Here is a 21074-nt window from a genome sequence, read left to right on the forward strand (position 1 = left end):
ACCACTCTGCCCCTCCAGTGTTCACTGGTGCACTAGGCTGCGGACAAGGTGGCAGCAGCTGGCTCAGCCTCTCAGTAGCTTGCTGAAAGGCTGAGCCAGCTGCTGGTCAAGAATCTGGATGGATCCCAAATTTAAAGTCAGGATCTCTACATAGCCTGGACCAGCTCATTTTCAGCTGAATACCAGTCGCATGATTGCAGAACTAAGTGCACTCCTGTGACCCACAAGAGAAGTGTGGCCAAAAAAGCTTTGGTCCTACTTCTCCTTTAAGAGGCATTTCATGGATATAATTTTTCACTGTGGGAGTTTCAATTACTGTGTCGAGGGTTGTTATTAATAGCATATTTATTATTATTGTTACACTGTTTTGATCTATGACACTGCCCCTCGTAAACATCACAAAACAGGAAGAGAATTTAAGGATTTTTAGCAAGTAAAAAAGCACTCAAAAAGGTAACCAAAAATATTACTTTTTAAGTTATAAGACTAAAGAAAACATGAAAACTGGGTTTTAAAAAGTGTATTTTATTAGACATTAAAAGTATACAAATAAAGAACTAGTCTTGGAAATTATGAAAACATTGGAATTTACATAAACTTCAAAATTGTTGAACCTGCATACCAGTCTACAAATAATAGTTTATAGATGAAATATGTCACAGTATATAAGCTATATCATATTAGATTTGTTAATTTAATTCCAAAAGTAATTGTCAACTTTTCAATTTTAAGTTTGTAGCTTTCATTAAAGGCTTAGTTCACCTTTCAGGGAAAAGTAACAAATGCACATTATTTTGCAGGAAAAAAAAATATATTTTTTCCTCGTAGGACCCTAAAAAGACCCAGCAGATCGCAGGTGTAGTGTCAGGTTCCTGCACTCTCTCCTGCCAACTTTCTTGTTCGTACCTTTGTACGGGCTTTCAGTTTGAAATCTGGAGAAAGAATGAATGGACAATGAGCATGCTGATTTTAAAATAAGGCAATGGCTGAGAGGGAGGACGCCTGCCCACTGTCGCATATAACATGTTCAGAATATGAGCCTTTAACCCTTTCCCTGCAAGAGTCGTTTATGAAGTGTTTTTTTTTTTTTTTGCACAAGTTTGCAAAAATCATTTTAGGTCCCCAAAACATATTTTCTGAAAGTAGACACCCTAGAGCAGTGGTCTCCAAACGTTCTAAACAAAGGGCCAGTTTACTGTCCTTCTGACTTTAGAGGGGCAGGACTGCCATAATTGAGAGTAGAAAAGGTCCCAACGTCAGCTGTAAAAAACAAATCTTTGGTGTCATTGCGAGGAATTGTGACTTATCATTGGTGTTATTGGGCCCCATTGTTGGTTTCATTGAGAGAAATTGTGCCTCACCATTGGTGTTATTGGGAGGAAATGTGCCTAATTCGCTTGTGTCATTGGGTAGAATTGTGCCCATTCATTAGTTTCAGTGGGGGGGAATTATGTCCCATTGTTGACTGGCATTAGTAGATGAATAATGCCCCAAGGGCCGGATAAAAGCAAGCAAAGGGCCACAGTTTGGAGACCAATGCCCTAAAGAATACAATAGTGGTAGTTCCAGTTTTTTAGGTTACACAATATTACCAAAGGGCTAGGAAACTCAAAATCTTAATAAAAAAATACACTAAAGTTAATTTTAGGGTACATAAACGCAATAAATTACCCAATTTTTTGTAATATATAAAAGATGAGGTTGTACCAAGCAAACAGACACTCAACATGTTAAACGTTACATTTGTGCACACCTGTGAATTAGCAACAAATTTCAGTAATCGTTATTTTCTAAAGGCAATGCTTCAAAAGTCCATCAGTTTGGTGTTACAGAGGTCTGGTGCTAAAAATATTGCACTCAATCTGGCATGCATGGCTTTATGTATTGATATCAATCTTTTCATATGTAGGTGCTCCCGACACATACCCTTACATGTGTACGTGAGTATGTGGGGGAGTGGGGCCTCAATTATTTTGGGGGGATTTTATATGCTTGGGTGTAACTTTAATTTTTTACAATATAATTTTATATATATATATATATATATATATATATATATATATATATATATATATATATATTTATTTATTTATTTATTTATTTATTTTTGGTTTATTTTGCACTGAGCTTTGGCAAACGTGGAAAAAAAAAAAGTTTAACCGCCTCCCATATAAGGTAATTACGGGAGCAAGGCGGTTCTCTCGTTCTGGAAGGATGTCATATGACATCCTCCTACTCTAACCGTGCGTGCTCAGCTCGAGGAGCGCAGCAATCAGTGGTGTGCTGTGTCCCTTGGACACAGTGGATCACCGATGAACGGAAAGAGCCGAAGATGTTGGCTCGGTCATGTGATCAGCTGTGTCCAATCACAGCTGATCGCAGGTAAATAGGGAAATGCCGGTTATCGGCATTTCTCCCCTTAAGAGCTGTCACGCTGACCGCTCGTGAGGAGAGCTGGTAATCAGCATTCCTCGGAGGGGACATGTACATTGATCATCGGGGCACTGATAATCAATGTGTCCTGATGATCAGTGTAGCCCCAGCAGTGCCACTTGTCAGTGCCCATCAATGCCACCTGCCAGTGCCCGTCAGTGTCTCAATGCCACATATCAGTGCCCATCTGAGCTGCCTTTCAGTGTCTCAAAAAAATGATAAAAATTTAATATGGGTACAGTGTTGCATGACCGCGCAATTGTCATTCAAAGTGCAACAGCACTGAAAGCTGAAAACTGGCCTGGGCAGGAAGGGGGTATAAGCGCCCTGTAGGCAAGTGGTTAAAGTGATCAGCAGACCCAGATATGTAGGCAACAATTTCTAGGTAGATACCAACTTTTCATGTAAAGAACTAAGATTTGCTTTGTCCAGATGTATGCCTCTCAATTTCCAATTATTCCTTCAATGTGACGTATAACTGAAGGATGTGAGAAATTGGGACCAATCCAAAAGAAAAGAAAATGTTGAGATTTCCCAAACTTCACCTGCCCCTTTCTAGATTTAGTCATGGTTATGATGCACTATATGGTTGATTCCCTTTTTCAACATTTTTTTTTGTTTATTTTGTTTTAAGGCCCCTGGATGTGAACCTATCAACAAAGCTATTCAATAATTTGCAAACCTGCACACACCAGTGTTGTTCTTTAGGGCTTTTTGCTGGGTGCTGTGCCCAACAGTGATCAATGGCTACCCAGTAAAAGCCCTGCAACAGCTTGCTTTCCCCCTAGTATTTTTTAGGTTCTCCTTCCCAAACATTACTACAAAGCAAAAGTGCAGAGCTAATCCAGAAAACTACCCATATACTACACATGGTAAGGATTACATACATACATGACATTTAAGTTTAATTCTAAAGTTTTAAGGCCTTATATACACAGGTAGCTGTGTGGCAGTAACAAAGAGGGGGTTAAGCCACAGTTTTACCACTCCATGATTACCCAAAAGACAGAATGCAGCTGCTTAGGGTTATACAAATGCTGTGGCAAATGAGACCCATGCTGCAATCGCATACCAAATATTTGACTTGTGGTGGAGAGCAGTATTTACATAAACAAAATCCCTGTGCAGGGGGAAAAAAAAAAAAAAGGATTCAGAAGGCAGTATTTTGTACTGAATGCCTGGCAGCTGCTGCTCTACAGCCTTCCGGAAAGTGATTCACAGCGGATCACTATTCAGAGGAGAGACTCCACAAATGAGCCCTTAATGGAATGTGCCCAACATGTAGAATTCTGGATACCTTCGTATATTTGATATTTATTGAAGGGCAAGTAAACCCTATGAACCCATTTGCTCCCTTTTGGTCCATTAAGTAATGCAAGCGTTGTGTTATAACTTTTAGATAAGGGCAAAAAATGTCTGTCAATCCTTCCAGATATCCTTTGAGCTTATAACTTCCTGTGATTCACGGTTATCAGATAACACTGCTCTCAGCTATCTCTGGATAGCAAAATGCCTACCTAGGGTGACAATGCTGCTCTTTCATTGATATAGGACAATGGGTGAGCAATGTCACCGTAATACAGAAAGTGTGTAACTAGCAGAATCCATAGGTGAAACTTAAGGGGGGAAGCCAATCCTCTGGAATCAATCTTGCTTGTTGGATATTCAGTACAATACTTGAGACCTTGGAATCACTAATTGACAGCTCTCAAAAGGCATGATGGGGATAGTAGCCCATTGTTTTTGGCTCCATTTCTTTCTTCCTTTTTTCTCCTATTTGGGGTGTTCTGTTGTTCCTGGCCTGTGTCCCCTTATCCCACTGTAGACCTAGCCTCCAATATATTTTTCCCCTTCCGCCTTTTTTGTGTTTTTCACTTTTTGCATTTTTCTTTAATTTGTTTTTTCTTTGTGGCTGTGCATTGTTTTGTCTTTGTTAATTTGTCTGTTTATTGGTCTTTGTGTTTTCTGCATTGTTCGCGTTTCTTGTAGGGAGTGGGTGAATGTTTCAGGGTTTTCCTTCCTGCCATTCCCTCTTTTACTGTTGAGCCTGCCAATTTTTTTAGACATCTGTTTAAGTGGCTGTGACATCATTTTGAATGCCCAACAACTCTGTCTGCATTGTGCAGATATCCACATGGCATCTATGCCATTATGAAGTGAATCAAATCAGGGGAAGTGACGCCACATAGGTGTGCACACACATCAGTGTTGTGTCAGGTATGAACCAGAGGTATGAAATGGTGGCGGGTAGTAGATTTGATATAGCAGGACAGCAACATATCAGTTGCGCATGCACAACCAGATATAGACCCAATCCCTTAGTCTAAAAATGTTTTTTGGGCTATAATCAAAGTTCAAACACCAGAGAAAAACGAGAAAGGAATGCCCTGGCTCACAAGAAAGAGGTTAGCAGGGATCAGTTTGTGACAAAAATCACTTAATACGTCTGGGCTTGAACTTTAGCCCAGCAAAGGATAATAAATGTTTTGAGTTTATAAAGGATCTTAACTTATGAGCATATAAGCCTAATTTCAAGTATTGCTTGGAGGGACAAGATAAAAAAAACAAAAAACAAAACAAACAAGACTACTTGCAGAAATTTACCCTCAAGGACTATGAAGACCTCAAAACACTGACAATTATATGAAGAAAGAAATCCAATGGGAATAAAAAAGCTTGTTCATTCATATGGGGTGAATAAGGCTCTCAAAAAGAAAAAGGTGAAACATTTGTTTCTCCTAACCAGAATGGGAATCAATCTAAAACATTTTCTACACAAACCAATGCCTGGGTGTATCTTTTTGACAAAGTTGTTCATGAGAGAAATAGAGACAATAACAAAATAATCAAGACAATGGGGTTGATTTACTAAAACTGGAGAGTGCAAAATCTGGTGCCGCCGTGCATGGTAGCTAATCAGCTTCTATCTTCAGCTTGTTCAAAACGTTGAAAAATTGGTTTTTATGCAGAGCTGCACCAGATTTTGCACTCTCCAGTTTTAGTAAATCAACCCCAATAAAACTGTTAGAGACAAAAAAACAGTACTTGATTTAGTCATCAAATGAAACAAGGGATTTTTTGATGACAAAATACCCAGTTAGCCCAATATGTTAAGCTTTACCAAAAGCTCAGAACATATGAGAACCTCCATGCAGACTGACTTGGGAGTGAACTTCCTCATACAGAACGCAAGCAAATCGAATGATAATCACTTGCATTCATGTCGAAGGATCGTCATCCTATTTCAATTACTCACAGTTTTAGACAGTTTATATGTTAGACCTAACACTATTGTAGCATCAACTGACACTTTACTTGAGCAGTCCTCATGAAAAAGGACAAGAAATAACAGCATCATTGCTAAATGAAAGAAGTGTAGAATTTGCAGAGTACAATACATTTGTAGGGGATACCTTGCATTTCATTTTGCGAAAGAAACAAGTTTCTTTTTGATGCCTCATACTACCTCCAAGTACAGGGCGTTGTGATGGAGACTACCATGTGTCCCTTCGTACACCAATCTGTACCTGGGGGTGGGTGAGTACATTTTTTTTCCTATGAGAGTTTGTCAACGTACCAGGAACCATGTTGAATTGTGGTGCAGGGACATTGACGACATTTTGATTTTTTTGGACAGGCCTTGTGGAATTATTCATTTAATTTGTTGACACTTTGAATCGTAATGATTGCAATTTATCATTTACCTTAGCATATGGCAGTAAATTACTACCTTTCTAGGACTTCTTAATCCAAAAAAACAGATGGGAAAATCAGCAGGAAATTCATTACACTGCAATATCATACAAACGTTCCATTTAATTAAAGCCATCCCTGTTGGACAGTATATACGTGTTAGAAGGAACTGAACAAAGGGTTAAAAACTTGAAAGTGAAGTAAGATCACTAAGTGAGTGTTTACGAAGGTGTGGCTATAGCAGGAAATCTCTAAACCTAGTATATCATAAAGCCAGGAACAGCCTATGAGATTTAATCCTTTACCAATGAGGGACCTTTAAAAGATATGTCCCATTATGAAATATAACAATATTGGATATCATTAAAAAGATTTTGCAAAACACTGGCATCTCCTGACAGATAAAACATTTTGAAATACATGTATTGTATACTAGCTCACATGTGGATGCAATTGCAAAGAATACATAATGTGTATATTTCCAAAGATAATATGGAATGCCATATAGCCATACATTTTGCTATATGCCATGGCTACAAGACAGACACCTTGAAATTCATGGCATTAGCCAGGATACATTCCCATCCAAGTGAAGAAGATATAGACAAAAACATTTTACAAGTGGAATCTAGGTGGATAGACTATTTGAATGCAACCCAGAAACCCGTGCTAAAACGAATATCTGCGTTGCCCCCTTTTTAGCCTAGAATTAGTAAAAAAGCCGAGGTGTGCATTATTTGAAGGTTATCTTGTAGGTAATTGCTACCTATAAAATCTAAATGTTCCAATGTGAAATCAACAGCCACATTTTCCACAGTGGTATTGTAGCAAGCCCCTTCCAGCATCCCTCATCTCTCAATTGCTCACAACAGATGCCCTTCTAGCCAACACGGAGACAAGGAGAGTTAGAACTGTCAGGTCATAGGCAGCTGTGGTCATTTCCCATAACACAAAACATCTGAATTTAATGGTACCTAGACTCCAAAGAACTTCATGTGTTCATTCAAAATGTGGGCATTCCAATTATCTACATAGGTACAAAATAAGCTCTAAACTCGAAGCCTTTTAATACAAGAGAATATTTTGCCTTCATCTTTATAAGCTACAGTTTAGCAATGTAATAGGTCAAGTTTATGATTACCAACATCCACATCTTTCTCCATCATTGCAGATTTACCACACTTCACCCCACCTGGCACTTAATGCATGTGTATTTTAAGCACCAAATACACAACTTCAGATTATATTTCAAAACAGCAAAACATCTTATAAACAATAGGCACACAGAATCAATCTTTTGTGCAACTAATACAAAAAAGTGACTACGCCACAGTAGCAAGTGTACTTTTTCCACTCATGGGAAAATCATGAACATTTTCAGCCCAAACATTGTTTTATATGTTTCCAGAGGTCCCTGCTGTTCATTCTACTGAGATGCTGAAATGTTAAAGCTGCGAGCCATGGGTAAGTTCCAACCAATGGTGGTGGGTACCTTAATTACCAGCATTACACCTCTCAACAAATTATATGAAATAATTTGAAAGTGCAATCATTAACAAAATGTGTCAAAACCATAAGTGCTCTTTGACACAACACTAGGGTTTCCAAGCACACTGATAGCTATAAAGACTTGATTGGAATTATATACACAGTTCTTTTTAGCACATTGCTTGATACAGAAATTTGATTCTTTTTGATATTACATTTTCATTTACGGTTTTCCGATATTATAATATATATGGTATATTTTTGGCATTTTTAGACGCTGCCAATTTACACTTTTAATCTGATCTTTGGATGTTTTTATAGGGGTACACCATTTTTTGGCAGCTGCTGGGAAGTTTTTTTGAGATACACTTACCAGTTTAATTAGGCGCAGCAGTTTCTATTTTATCACCAATGTGTCAATTAGACAACTCAGTATATGGCCAAAGCATTTTCTTAGTGCCCACAAACCACAGTCACAAAAATAGAAAGTCATACTGATGGTTGAACTAATTTAGCCCCAATTCACACTGTCACATCGCATGGGATGCGCACAGGAATTGCACCGCAATTCCCACTGACACCTACAGCAGAATGCATGAACACCCACAGTGCGACTGCTATGCGGTGTGAGAAGGGCAGCTAATTCCTGTGTGTTTCCCACATCGCATTAGTGTGAAGCGGGCCTAAAAGTTGAGATCTGGTTAATGCAGACCTCTATATGGCTCGTGGGCAGTCATTTGTTATCAGCAAGGGCCAGTTCACACCACATGCAGTCCAATGTATTTTTTTTCTGCATGAAAAACGCATGGATACTAGTTTAGATGGTTTCCAATGGCATAGTTTACACCACTGCGGTCAGTTCCAGTGCATTCCAGTTCCACAGAAAAAAAAAAAGTAGAACATGCTGCATTTTTTCTGCACTGAACTGGAATGCGGTAAAATGCACCAAAAATGAACGCATCAAAAGCATGCAAGCAGAAACACATCTGGAATGGATCTGGACTGCATTTCTATGGTGTGAGCTGGCCCTAAAAGAATACAATGTAATCTAATCCAATCCACAAAAAAACAAACGCTAAGTTGAATGCACAAAAAAAAATGGCAACAGTCCCAACCTATAACCAGCATTAGCAGTAAAGTGCACATGGAAGGGCAATGAACATCACAAACACAGGATTTCCGAGCAACACGTATCAGCCAGCCTGCAAAGCAACCAATTTGGCCCCCGTCTAACAGTTTGCGTTAAAAACAGAGGGTTTTGTTTGCACATTTTTGTTTGCTATAGCTGGGCGTCACCTGTACCGTTAAGGAGGGGTGGGCTCCCTCCAGGCACACCTGCCCTTAACCTATCCATTGATATACTGTATGTGCTCCTATTTTAGAGGCACTGGAAATATTAAAGTTATGTCCCCAGTATACAGAGGACCCTTGACACAAGACTGTGGCTTACACATTTATTTGCAAATGTGTGCAAACAAAATCCTCTGTTTTTCATGCAAACTGTTAAGACAGGGACAAATTTGTTGTTTTACAGGCTGGCTGGTAAGTGTTGCTGGGAAATCCTTTGTTTCTCTATGAGTCGAATGGTTCAAACTTTCTAAACTAAAGTTTAAGATATGATTGGCTTATGAATGCTCAAAAGGAAACCTATCAACAGAAAACTGGATGAAGCTACTGCCATTTGGTTTTCCAAGGTGCAGTGTATAGAACTGCCACATTTATCCTTGTTTTAAGAAGAGTAGTAAGCACAAGGATGACAACCTTAGCGGTTTATAACCACATAGCTATAATGTACAGCGCTGATTCTAATGTACAGCGCTGAGCAAACCCTTTGGCGCTATATAAATACTCTATAATAATAAAATTGACAACGTCCATATTCTATCCTGATAGGTTCCCTTTAAGAAATGTCCCCTTTTCCAGGAAAAATGACTGACACTTTCATATACTATCTTGGAAAGCCCTTGTGGTTTAGTCAGACTTTTACATAAAAAACTGAAACCCTGTCATGCTGATGTAAAGTGCATCCTAAATGCAGCATGCTGCAGTTTTGAAAGTAGTGCACTGACAATTGCATGGCACCACCATCATTTAGGTGCTAAAGGCTGCATTCCTGAAAGCAAAAAGTATACATAGATGTGGACAAGTTCTTACGTTCAACTTCCACAACATTTTATAAACACACCAATACCAATCTGTACTTAAATCAGCAGCAAGACGGCTAATGGTCAAATAAATTGGACATCTACAAATAACAGTGGTTTGGATGTATACATAACGTAGTTTACAAGTTTAAGATATTCTTACAGTCGTAAGACGTAGACCAGCAATCCAGACTTAAAAGAAATAGAGACAAGAAGAAAACACTTTGGAAAGCAATAATAACCTAACACCACTCGTGTAACACTTGTAGCAGTGGTTTGTCTTTTTGTACAGTGGCTAATAATTCAAAATTAAGTAGTTTTACTGCTAGAAAACTAATGGAGAAAGTTGAATCAGCAAGTGGTGAGACAGAGATGAGATTCATTTATTCCCATAGAGTAAGGTAATGGTGGCTCACATACTTGGTTGTAAACTGATCATCTGTTTTTCATGTTCTTCAAGGGCCAGACCATTTGTTAGATTTGAAGCTTCCTTAGAAATAACTTCCATCTGTATTCCCTTAGATACTGCCATATTTTTATCATTCTTCAGTTCAATTGAGGGACTTGACTCACAACCCATATTACCATTAGTTTGCAATTTCTCAGATCTGTCATTTTGATTCTTATTTCCTTTTGTTCTCTGTAAATGTATTTTTGCACTTATTTCCCTCTTTTGCGGAGATTCCACTGCATTCAGTAGTAAACATTTTGGTGAACTGTCATCTTTTTTCTCAGGGAGTATGGGAAAAATGGACGCTTCTTGGATAGTACTTTGTACTGGGCTTGAATTAGAATGATTAAAAGCATGTATAGTCTTACGTTTTTTTGTCTGCAATGTTTCCAGCGAAACCGAATCTGTTGATCTTCTCCTTTTGCCAGGACCCTTTTTTTTTGAAGACAGTGGAGGGGGACTTGGTGACTTTCGAGGCTTTAAAGTCAATGAAAATCTCCCAAATTTGTTCTGATTGCTTTTCATGTCATTCGAACTAAAGAAATCATCATACTCAGAAACTGTGACCACAGGGTCAACATTCGATGGAGACAGATTTGATTTGGACAGCTCCTTGATTATACTTTTTTTAGTAACTAAAACTTCAGATTTTAGGTCAAGGCAATTTGACTTCCTATTTCGGACTTTATTTTTGCCCATTTCAGTAAGCCTGTTTGCTGTAGATAGAGATTCTAAGATAGAGGTTTCAGACTTTTTATGGTTTGACATACAAAAAGCATCACTTTCATAATCCTCTTTACTTTTATTTTCAGCCTCTTTGGGGCTGTAAGGCTTCCAACCTTTACTTTCATTGTACGGGCTTACAGTACATTGACCTGTACAATCAGAGTTTGTTAGTTGAGTTTTTGTAATGACTATATGGTCCAAAGCTGGAGTTTTCTTCTTTCTAGTTGGTGTTTCACAAATTACATCATTCGCACTATTGTCAGCAGTAGCATCAATCATTTTCAATTTTACCTGAGACTTTCGACCCCTGCTTTGATTGCACGAACCAGAGTTGCGTTTTTTCACAGCTGCAGCACTAGATGTTGATGCCTTAGTTTCAAGAGGAAACAAGGTAATGCAATCTAAGTGTAAACTTGTTTCTTCTTGTACATTATTTGTTTCTTGGTTGTTAAAGGTAGAAGGAACGTCATCTCTATTTTCCAGACTTCCAAACAGTTCATCAAAGCTAGTGTCAAGATTATTGCCATTTTCTTTTTCTGTAAAAGAAAAAAAATAACTGGATTGTTTTTTAAAATAATCAGATAACATACAAAATTGCAGCTGTATGTATTAAAAATATGTTGTGAAACATATGCCAAATTGACTTCAAAAGGCACTACAAAGAACAATGATGTGAAAACTGTGACAACTCAAAGCAACTACGTTTAACCACTTGCCCTCCAGAGCATTTACCCCCCTTCCTGACCAGGCCATTTTTTGCGATACAAAGCTGCGTTACTCTAACTGAAAATTGTGCGGTCATGCAACGCTGTACATAAATTAAATTTATTTCCCCACAAATAGAGCTTTCTTTTGGTGGTATTTGATCACCATTTTTATTTTTTGCGCTAGAGACAAAAAAAGACTGATAATTTTGAACAAAAAAAAAATATATATATATATTTTTGACATTTTGCTATAAAACAGATCCAGTAAAAAAAATGTTAAAAATAAAACGTCATCAAAAATTTTGGGCAAAATGTATTCTGCTACGTTTTTTCTAAAAAAAAAAAAAATCCCAGTACATGTAAAACTAATTGGTTTATTATTATATATTTTTATTATACTAGTGATGGCGGAGATCAGCGACTTATAGTGGGACTGCGGCAGGCATTCTGACACTGGGTGGGAACTGACTAACTGCCACTGACACTAATACAGAGATCAGTGCTAATAAAAACACTGACACTGTACAGGAAGAGGTTAACATCTGGGGCGATCAAAGGGTTAGCTGTGTGCTGTGTTTTTCAGCATGTGCTGTGTGTGTTTTACTTGAGAAACCTGCTGCTGTGTATTTCTCTACTGTGCAGAGAAATACACAGCAGCATGTTCGTGCTGGCAGGAAAGCCCTGTATTGTTTACACACAGGTCTCTCCCCTGTCAGTGTTACTCGGTGATTGCCTGGTGGCTGAGGGGAATCTCCTGCCGGGACCAGGTGATTGAGACCCGTAGCCGCCAATGGCAGCGCATTTAGGGCAGCATGCACACCTCCCTACCAGGAAATCAAATCACGTATATATACGTGATTTCGTGCAGCCCTGCCGACCTGTAGCAGTGACTATACTATAGGGTTGCGGGCAAGCGGTTAAAGGCCAAGTTTGCTTTTTGAGTAAAACAGGCTATGAAAACAAAAGGTAGATTGATACGCTGTGGAGATTTCTAAAATTTTGTTTAAGGCAAATGTCATACTTGTAAGGCCATTTAGCTCAGCCCTGAAACCTGGCTGAAAAATTCCAACATTGTTTGCACTGTCCCACCATGGATAACTATCAGGACACGAAAACAATTGGCCACTGACCCCAAGCAACAAAGAGGTGACCACACCCCCATGTTCAAATACCATGCAGCAGCAGAGGCTGAAGTCAGCGCTGCTGCTACAAAAAGAAAGCACACTGCACATGCATGGTATTCAAACACAGGAGTGTGATTCCTCTTGTATTGCTGGAGGGAAGCAACCAATATATTTCAACAAAATTGCTCTTAACGGTTTACATTGCGTTAATGCATGCCAACAATTTCTCTTTATAATTAACGATTTCTCCCATAAAATAAGCCTGTTAATGTCTCCTTTTTTTTAAAGGAACAATAACAGATGGACTTTAGCAGGTATACTGAACATGATGTGTACAGACAATTACAACATACCATGTGATGTAACAGTTAAAACTGAAGGAGGACTTCCAGTTGACAGCTTAGGGCTTGCAAAGTCAAACACTGTCTGCGACATCTGGGAAGCTGTATTTAAAAGGGAAAAAAAAAAAACCTTTACATAAATGTATGTGTGCTTATTTAAAGTGTAAGTTCACTTTTAGCAGTATTTTCCAAAAATTCCCTTATGCAATTCCATATTTTCTGAATATCACCTCCTCCCATTACACATGCTGCTGTGTAGGGGCCTATCTACAAAAAGCCCCTTGATTCTACTCCGTCCTGCCATTTGCAGGACAAGCTGGACACTACAAATACTGTATGTGCCTCTAGCAGACGCTTTTGGCAGTGCAAACTGTGCATGGGCTCAATGCACTCTCCCCTCCAGTTGATACTTATATTCAAGGATTTTTAACCATTATCTACTCTACCAAAACTAGAAAAAAAAAAAGGTTTGACTTTAATACTCACTGTAAAATACTCTTCTTAGAGTCAGGAAGATGCTACAGAAGGTTCAGACTCTAGCAAACAAATCTGTAGGCCAGCCCAGAATAACCCCAGGATAGCCCATCCTATTACTGCTAGTTCAAAATCCGTATTTTTCTTCTTGTCTATTGAGGGACACAGAAAGACTTCAACCTTCAGTTCATGCAAAAGCAGTCCAACTTGGGGTGCAAAATACAAAGACTAACAGCCCCACTAAGAACAGAAAACTAGGGACTGCGTTCAGCTCAAAGACACTCAAAGCAGACATCAGATAAGGCCTGAGAATCCACCTGGTAGAACACAGACAGAAGACTTTGGAGATCTAGAACCAGACCAGTCAGCAAGTGTCTGGCCAATCAAGGTCACAGCTAGCAGGATGAACAGCAGGCCTTACCAGTGGGAACAGCTCTTGAGAGGGCCTCTGAGCATTAATCAGTATGGTGCTTGAAGGCAGGTTTGTCTTCCACTGGGATGCTGGTTGCTTTGCTAATATGTGACACTGACAGATCCACAGAGAAGGCAGCCTACATTTTAACAAAGTAAAACTCAAGCTATGCAAGGCTAATATAAACCCTTGGGGGAGTGAACATCCTGACAGGGTATCTCCAATCTCTGGAAAGGAAGACCTGGAACAGTGCATAATAGGGAAAAGTCTTGGCAAGCTTAGAAACTCTAAAAGGAAACGGAATAGGAACCAAACTAGTGTGAGCAACATGATGATTCTCTAACTTCAAAGCGCATACCACGTCAATCAGAACCAAAACGGTCTCTTAATTTAGGAGTGATGGAAGAGGATTGCAATTCTTCATGGGCAAGTTTGTCCAGAAGGGTCTGGGGAGACTCAGAAGTTGTCTCAGAAGCTGGTTGCTTGGAGGCCACAGGAGGCTCTGAAATAGAATCTGTTGAGGTTAGCCACACCAATAGGCATGCTGTAAGCAGCACTGGATCAGAAAGTGGAGTGTTACCTGAGGGCACCCAGAGAAGCAGGGCTGTCCACTCTGTCTGGAAACTAACATGTTGCAACCATGTGGCGGTGAAAAAAAAATTGTAGCACAGGGTAAGAGGCAAAGCCTCAGGTGCTAACAGAGCCCCAAATGCTGATAGCAGATGTAGGATCAGATGGCTGAAGGTGATAAGCAGTTTCACGTGGTTCTCTGCAAAGCAGGAGAAGATGCTGAATAGTGAGAAAGAAAGCGTAACACTCCACCCAATGAATGACATAAGTGCTCAGTCCATCAGCAGTAGCTCCTTCTGTGGAAAAACTGTGGAGAGAAGGAATTTCAAAATGGATTCAGCTTTGCAAATATGAGGTAGCTCCCAATGCGCAGTGTGATCGGCCTACTCTCCGAGTAAGTCTTCAGAGATAGGGCATGACCAGAGGCAATGGCAGCGGCTGTGGACCTGGAAAGTGTTCTGCAGCCGATTTGTCCTCAGAACAGAGTCTGGAAAGCATTTAATGCGAAACTCAGGGCCCAAAGATCACTTCCTCACTAGCTCTGCAACATCCAGTCCAGCAGAATCTAGGTTAGGACTGCAACTAGTGATTATTTTCATAATCAATTAGTTGGCCGATTATGGTTTTGATTAATCGAATAAAAAAAACTCAAAAAAAAGTGTGGCGTGCAATTTAGTGCTTATGTAAAGTTTAAAAAAAAAAAAAAAAGTATTCTTGAATATCTATATGCAGTGGTAAATCTAAATAACCTGCTGTATGGTTAGGGAACAAAATATCTACTAGACCAGCAATGGGGCAAACTACGGCCCGGCGGACCTTTTAATCCGGCCCGCAGAGCTAGGCTCCCGCTAGGCTCCTCTCACAGTCCGCCCTGAAGACCGGTGTAGCATGAAAATCTGTCTCCTATGAGGATCTGTCCCCCTCGACGTATCTGCGCATGTGCCGGAGATCGCCGATCGGCTGCTAATGCCTGAAACTGGCACATGCGCAGATACGTCGAGGGGGACAGATCCTCATAGGAGACAGATTTTCATGCTACACCGGAACGGCGCGGGAACACGGCGAGAGGACCGCGCGGAGCAAAGGTAAGTGAATTGACACAGGGGGGACTTGGGGACTTAATATGGGGAATGAATTACTATATGGGGGATGAATTACTATAGGGGGGATGAATTACTATAGGGGGGATGAATTACTATAGGGGGGATGAATTACTATATGGGGGATGAATTACTATATGGGGGATGAATTACTATGGGGGATGAATTACTATGGGGGATGAATTACTATGGGGGATGAATTACTATATGGGGGATGAATTACTATATGGGGGATGAATTACTATATGGGGGATGAATTACTATATGGGGGATGAATTACTATATGGGGGATGAATTACTATATGGGGGATGAATTACTATATGGGGGATGAATTACTGTGCTTACTATGGGGGAATATTACTATACTTACTATGGATGACACATACACATCATTCATCTACTCTTGGTCCGGCCCCCGGGTCCAATATATGAACCCATTGCGGCCCTCAAGTCAAAAAGTTTGCCCACCCCTGTACTAGACTCTGAGAATAACAGAAGAGATATACACTTCTAAAGGTTAAATGTGTTACATATCCATCAGACTTAGAGATCAGAATTTTTATTTAAAGAGAAAAAAATTAAAAAGACCTAAAACACTGTTTTACAGATTTTTGCATGACATGAGTCCCTTGTCATAGACAGGTAGCTTGATACATGCTACTTGCACCTGCTGTCACTATTACCAGCAGCATGCTTTTAATTTAATCTGTCATGATGGGGTTAAACAAAAATTAGCCCTTTATAGTACAAAAAGCAATATCTGCAGATAACCACTATTATAAGGGGTTAATTTATACTGTGAAACAATGAAAGTAATATATGTTTGAATTTTGTTTTTTTTTTTTTTTAATACCAACTGTGTGTCATACTTGCCTGCTCTGTGCAATAGTTTTGCATAGAGCAGGCTAGATCCTCCTCTTCTGGGGTCCCCCGCTGGTGCTCTTGGCTCCTTCTGCCTTCAGAGTGCCCCCATAGCAAGATGCTTGCTATTGGGGCACTCGAGTGGGCCTGGAGCCCCCTTGCCTTCTCCTCATAGGCTGTAATGATAGCAGCAAGGAGCAAAAGGCTCCTTCCTGTGAGAAGGGAGAGAGAGAGCAGAGCTTCTGCTCTTGGACACAACACTGGATCGAGTTCAGGTACGTATACAGGGGGGCTGAGAGATGGTCACAGAAGGTTTTTTACCTTAAAGTATAGAATGCATTGAAGGCAAAAAAAAACTTCTAGCATTAGAATCACTTTAAATCACTTCCCATCTCTGCCAAGTACTACGTGTCTAGGAGCAGATGCTCCTCACACAGGCACTTACTGACATGAACAGTGTACTGAGTATGTGTGCTGCACCGCGTATACTGGCACGCAAACAAATAATAAATTCTGTATGCAGGCCAACTACTCGACTGACCAACTAATCAATGAAAATAGTTGCTATTTGTTTTAGTGAATATAATCGATTATATCGATTAGTTGTTTCAGTCCTAATCTGGGTACAACAATCCAAAGCTAGACTAAGGAAACAGTTGGATACAACTGTAGAGACCAGCTCAAGTAGTGATGTTGAAGAATCTTAATTGAGAAGAAAAAACAAAAAATCTTTCAGAGCTGAAAAAGACATCCATCCTCCTAGGACACTAGTATCCAACATAGGCATTTTGGTAGTAGGAGGTGGTTATCCTGGTCTACAGCTTTTCCTTGCAAGTATCCAATCTTCTTGTAGATATATGTTATCACCTATATGGATGTGACAAATTCTGAGTTGTGACACTTGGGAATGGCAATTTATCTATAATATCTGCATACAATTGACCCGATTGTCTTGCCAGCAGCTGCTTTTTTCTTTTTTCACTATTTGCGCAGCATTGTTTGTTTCTTTCTACAGTCTACTATATGAAGGTCTGCATTTGCATGGTTTTTGGCCACCCTCCCTCACATGTGTCCGTCCTCAGGCCTGGCAATATGTCACTCAGACATCAAGTGTCCATCATATATGCACCAAATATAATTGTTAAAGGTTTTAAAATGTCCACAGACTTATTACTGTACAGAAATACAGCGATACCTCAGTTCACGAACGCTTCTGTTCACGAACAACTCAATTCGCGAACAGAAGAGTTAACAAAAAAGTATTTCAGTTCACAAACTCCACTTTGGTTCATGAATATGAGCCCCGGCCATCTTCCCTGCTCAGACATGTGGTTGTGACTTCCTGTAGGCGAGATCGCGGTCACAGACAGATACTGAAAGTGTACTGTGAAGACACTTACAGTACTGAGAAGCTTTATGGTGTGCTTTTTAGCACATACTGTACAGTAAAGTACTGCACATCCCTGTAAAGCTTGCTGTAAAGCTTTATAGCAGATACTGTACTGGACATCCAGTATGGCTCCAAAGAAAATTCAGAGCAAGCATGGTGGTAAGACGAAAGTGTGGAGCGGTAATGAAGGTGACAAGAACGTACAGAGCGGTAAGGACGATGACAAGAACATGCAGAGCGGTAATGAAGGTGACAAGAATGTGCAGAGCAAGCATGATGGTAAAAAAAAAAAGTGCAGAACAAGAATGGCAAGAATAAGGTTGTGAGGGAAAATAGCCATTGAGTTGAAGAAGGCAACTGTAGAAAAGCATGACCGTGGTATTCGTGTCTGATCTGGCCTCGGAGTACAAGATGGCGAATTTACAATCTCGACTATTTTGAAGAAGAAAGCTGCCATCAAAGGAGCTGATGTGGAAAAAATAAGTAACTATGTTAACCAAGCAGAGGATGCAAGTGCTGCAAGAGGTGAAAAAACTTTTGTTAGTGTGGTTGAATGAGAAACAGCTGACAGGTGATAGCGTTCGTGAAGCTATGATCTGTGAAAAAGCCATAAAATTGCAGTGATTTACTGCAAAGAAAAATCCTCTACAAGTGCAAAAAGTGAAGAATTTAAAGCCAGTAGAGGGTGGTTTTAAAAATTCTGCAAGAGAAGTGACATCCATAGTGTGACACGACATGGTGAGGCTTCCAGTTCTGACAAGGCCACTGCAGAAACCTACAAGAAAGAGTTTGTGGAAGGATACATCGCTTAACAAGTGTTCAACTGTGATGAAACAGGGCTCTTCTGGAAAAAGATGCCGAACAGAACCTTTATCACGCAGGAGGTAAAGGCACTGCTGGGGTACAAGTTCATGAAGGACAGATTGACCCTTTTGCTGTGTGCGATCTGAAGATTAGGCCACTACTGGTGTACCATTCCCAGACCCCTCGTGCATTCAGGGAAAAGAATGTGAACAAGGCCAGACTGCCTGTCATGTGGAGGGCCAATGTGAAAGTTTGGATCACAAGGCAATTGTTCATGGAATGGCTGCACGAGGTGTTGGCACCTACTGTAAGAAAATATCTGACAACCAAGTGCCTGAAAAGGTGCCTTCTTCTGATAGACAATGCCCCTGCACACCCTGCAGGCTTGGTGGATGATATGGACGCGGAGTATGACTTCATAAAGGTCAAGTTCCTCCCCCCAACACGACACCTCTTCTGCAGCCCATGATCAGCAAGTGATCTGTAACTTCAAGAAGCTGTACACAAAGCCGCTCTTCACTGAGTGTTTTAATGTCATTAAAGTGATGTCCTTGAGTCTGAAAGAAATATGTCAATGTTCTCCACTGCGTCAACCTCATTGACAATGCCTGGGAAGATGTCATGTACCGGACCTTACATTCAGTCTGGAGGAAACTGTGGCCAGAATGTGTCACTGAACGGGAGTTTGAAGGGTCTGATGCAGAGGTAGTGGAGGAGATTGTGTCCATGGGCAGGAGTATGGGTATGGACGTCTATGGTGCAGACAGAGGAATTGTTGAGGAACATAAGGAGGAGCTGCCACGGAAGAACTTTCTGAACTCCACAGTAAGCAGCAGAAGGTGCTTATTGAGGAGCATTCCACTGAGGAAGACAGTGAGGAGGTTAGCAGCGATGCCATAAAATCCATTATGAAAAAATGGAAAAGTGCCATGATTTTTTTTTTGAAAAGTACCACCCCAGCATAACTGCAACAAACAGAGTGTTGAATCTGATGAACAATAATGTGGTCTCTCATTTCCGTCAGGTTATGCAGCACAGGAAAAGACAAGTGACATTGGACAGATTTTTCATTAAAACTGAGCCTTCAGTTAAGAGACAAAGAAGAGAGGAAACCTCTGAAGGAGATCCCCCAATGTCCTTATGGAGGACTCTCCCTCGGAACAATAACCGCCTCCCACCCGCCTTCCTGTCCTACACGCCAGAAGTCGTCTCAAGCAAGGTTAGTGTTCTCTCTCTTCATACTGTACTGTACTTTGTTTCATATTTTTGTGGTTGAAAAACAAAACAGTTCAGAACGGATTAACCTTATTTACATTGAACCTAATGGGAAAATTTGATTCGGCTGGCGACCAAATTCGGTTCGCAACCACGCTCGTAGGAGTCAGAACGGATTAACATGATTTACATTGAACTCTATGGGAAAATTTGCCTCGGTTCGTGACCAATTTGGTTCGCAACCAGAGTCGTGGGACAAATTAAGTTCATGAACTGAGGTATCACTGTATATAATAAAACCATAATACAAAAAATTGCATGTTGACAAAGTTTTATTATTTATGTTGTGTTTGTATAGATTTCCTAAAACACAAGTAACAAAGGCCTATATATAGTTCTCAAAAGTTTGCATACCCTGTCAGAAATTGTGAAATTTTGGCATTGATATTGAAAATATGACTGATCATGCCACAAAATGCTCTTTTATTGAAGGATGATGATCATATAAAGCCATTTATTATGAAAAATAGTTGTTTGCCTTCTTTTTAAATCATAATGTTAACAGAAATTACCCAAATGGCCATGATCAAAAGTTTCCACCCCTGGAATGTTTGGCCTTGGTACAGACACACAAGGTGACACACACGGGTTAAAATGCCAATTAGAGGTTAATGTCCCACATCTGTGGCTTTTTAAATATCAATTAGTGTCAGTGTATAAATAGTCCAAGAGTTTGTTGGCTCATACGTGGAAGCACGGACTAGGATAGATACTGAGCTATGGGGATCAAAAAAATAACTGTCAAAAGTGCTGCGTAACAAGGTAATGGCACTTTATAAAGATGGAAAAGGACATAAAAAGATGTACAAAGCCTTGAATATGCCAATCAGTACTGTTAAATCACTTATTAAGAAGTGGAAAGTTCAGGGATCTTTTGATACCAAGCTAAGGTCAGGTAGACCAAGAAAGATTGCAGCTGTAACTGACAGAAGAATTGTCCAGGATTCAAAGAAAAACCCACAGACAACCTCAAAAGAAATACAGGCTGCTCTGGAAAAAGATGGTGTGGTTGTTTTTAAGGAGTACAATACGGTGACACTTGAACAAAAATGACCTGTTTGGTCGAGGTGACAAGTAGTT

General features: G+C 40.0%; 1 protein-coding gene across 1 annotated transcript in view; it reads right to left on the reverse strand.

Moving 5' to 3' along the window:
* Nucleotides 1-21074, reverse strand: part of MCPH1 (microcephalin 1) — a 417602-nt gene that overhangs the window by 348742 nt on the left and 47786 nt on the right. Inside the window, exons 7-8 of the mRNA XM_089679549.1 lie at nucleotides 13120-13209; nucleotides 10179-11471 (exon numbers count right to left, since the gene is read on the reverse strand). Of these exons, the coding sequence (XP_089535675.1) occupies nucleotides 10179-11471; nucleotides 13120-13209 (1383 nt within the window). The remainder of the gene's footprint in view (nucleotides 1-10178; nucleotides 11472-13119; nucleotides 13210-21074) is intronic.

Source organism: Staurois parvus, unplaced genomic scaffold (genome assembly GCF_062004578.1).
Source record: "Staurois parvus isolate SC_StPar_1 unplaced genomic scaffold, SC_StPar_1.0 ptg000226l, whole genome shotgun sequence".
Lineage (NCBI taxonomy): Eukaryota > Metazoa > Chordata > Amphibia > Anura > Ranidae > Staurois > Staurois parvus.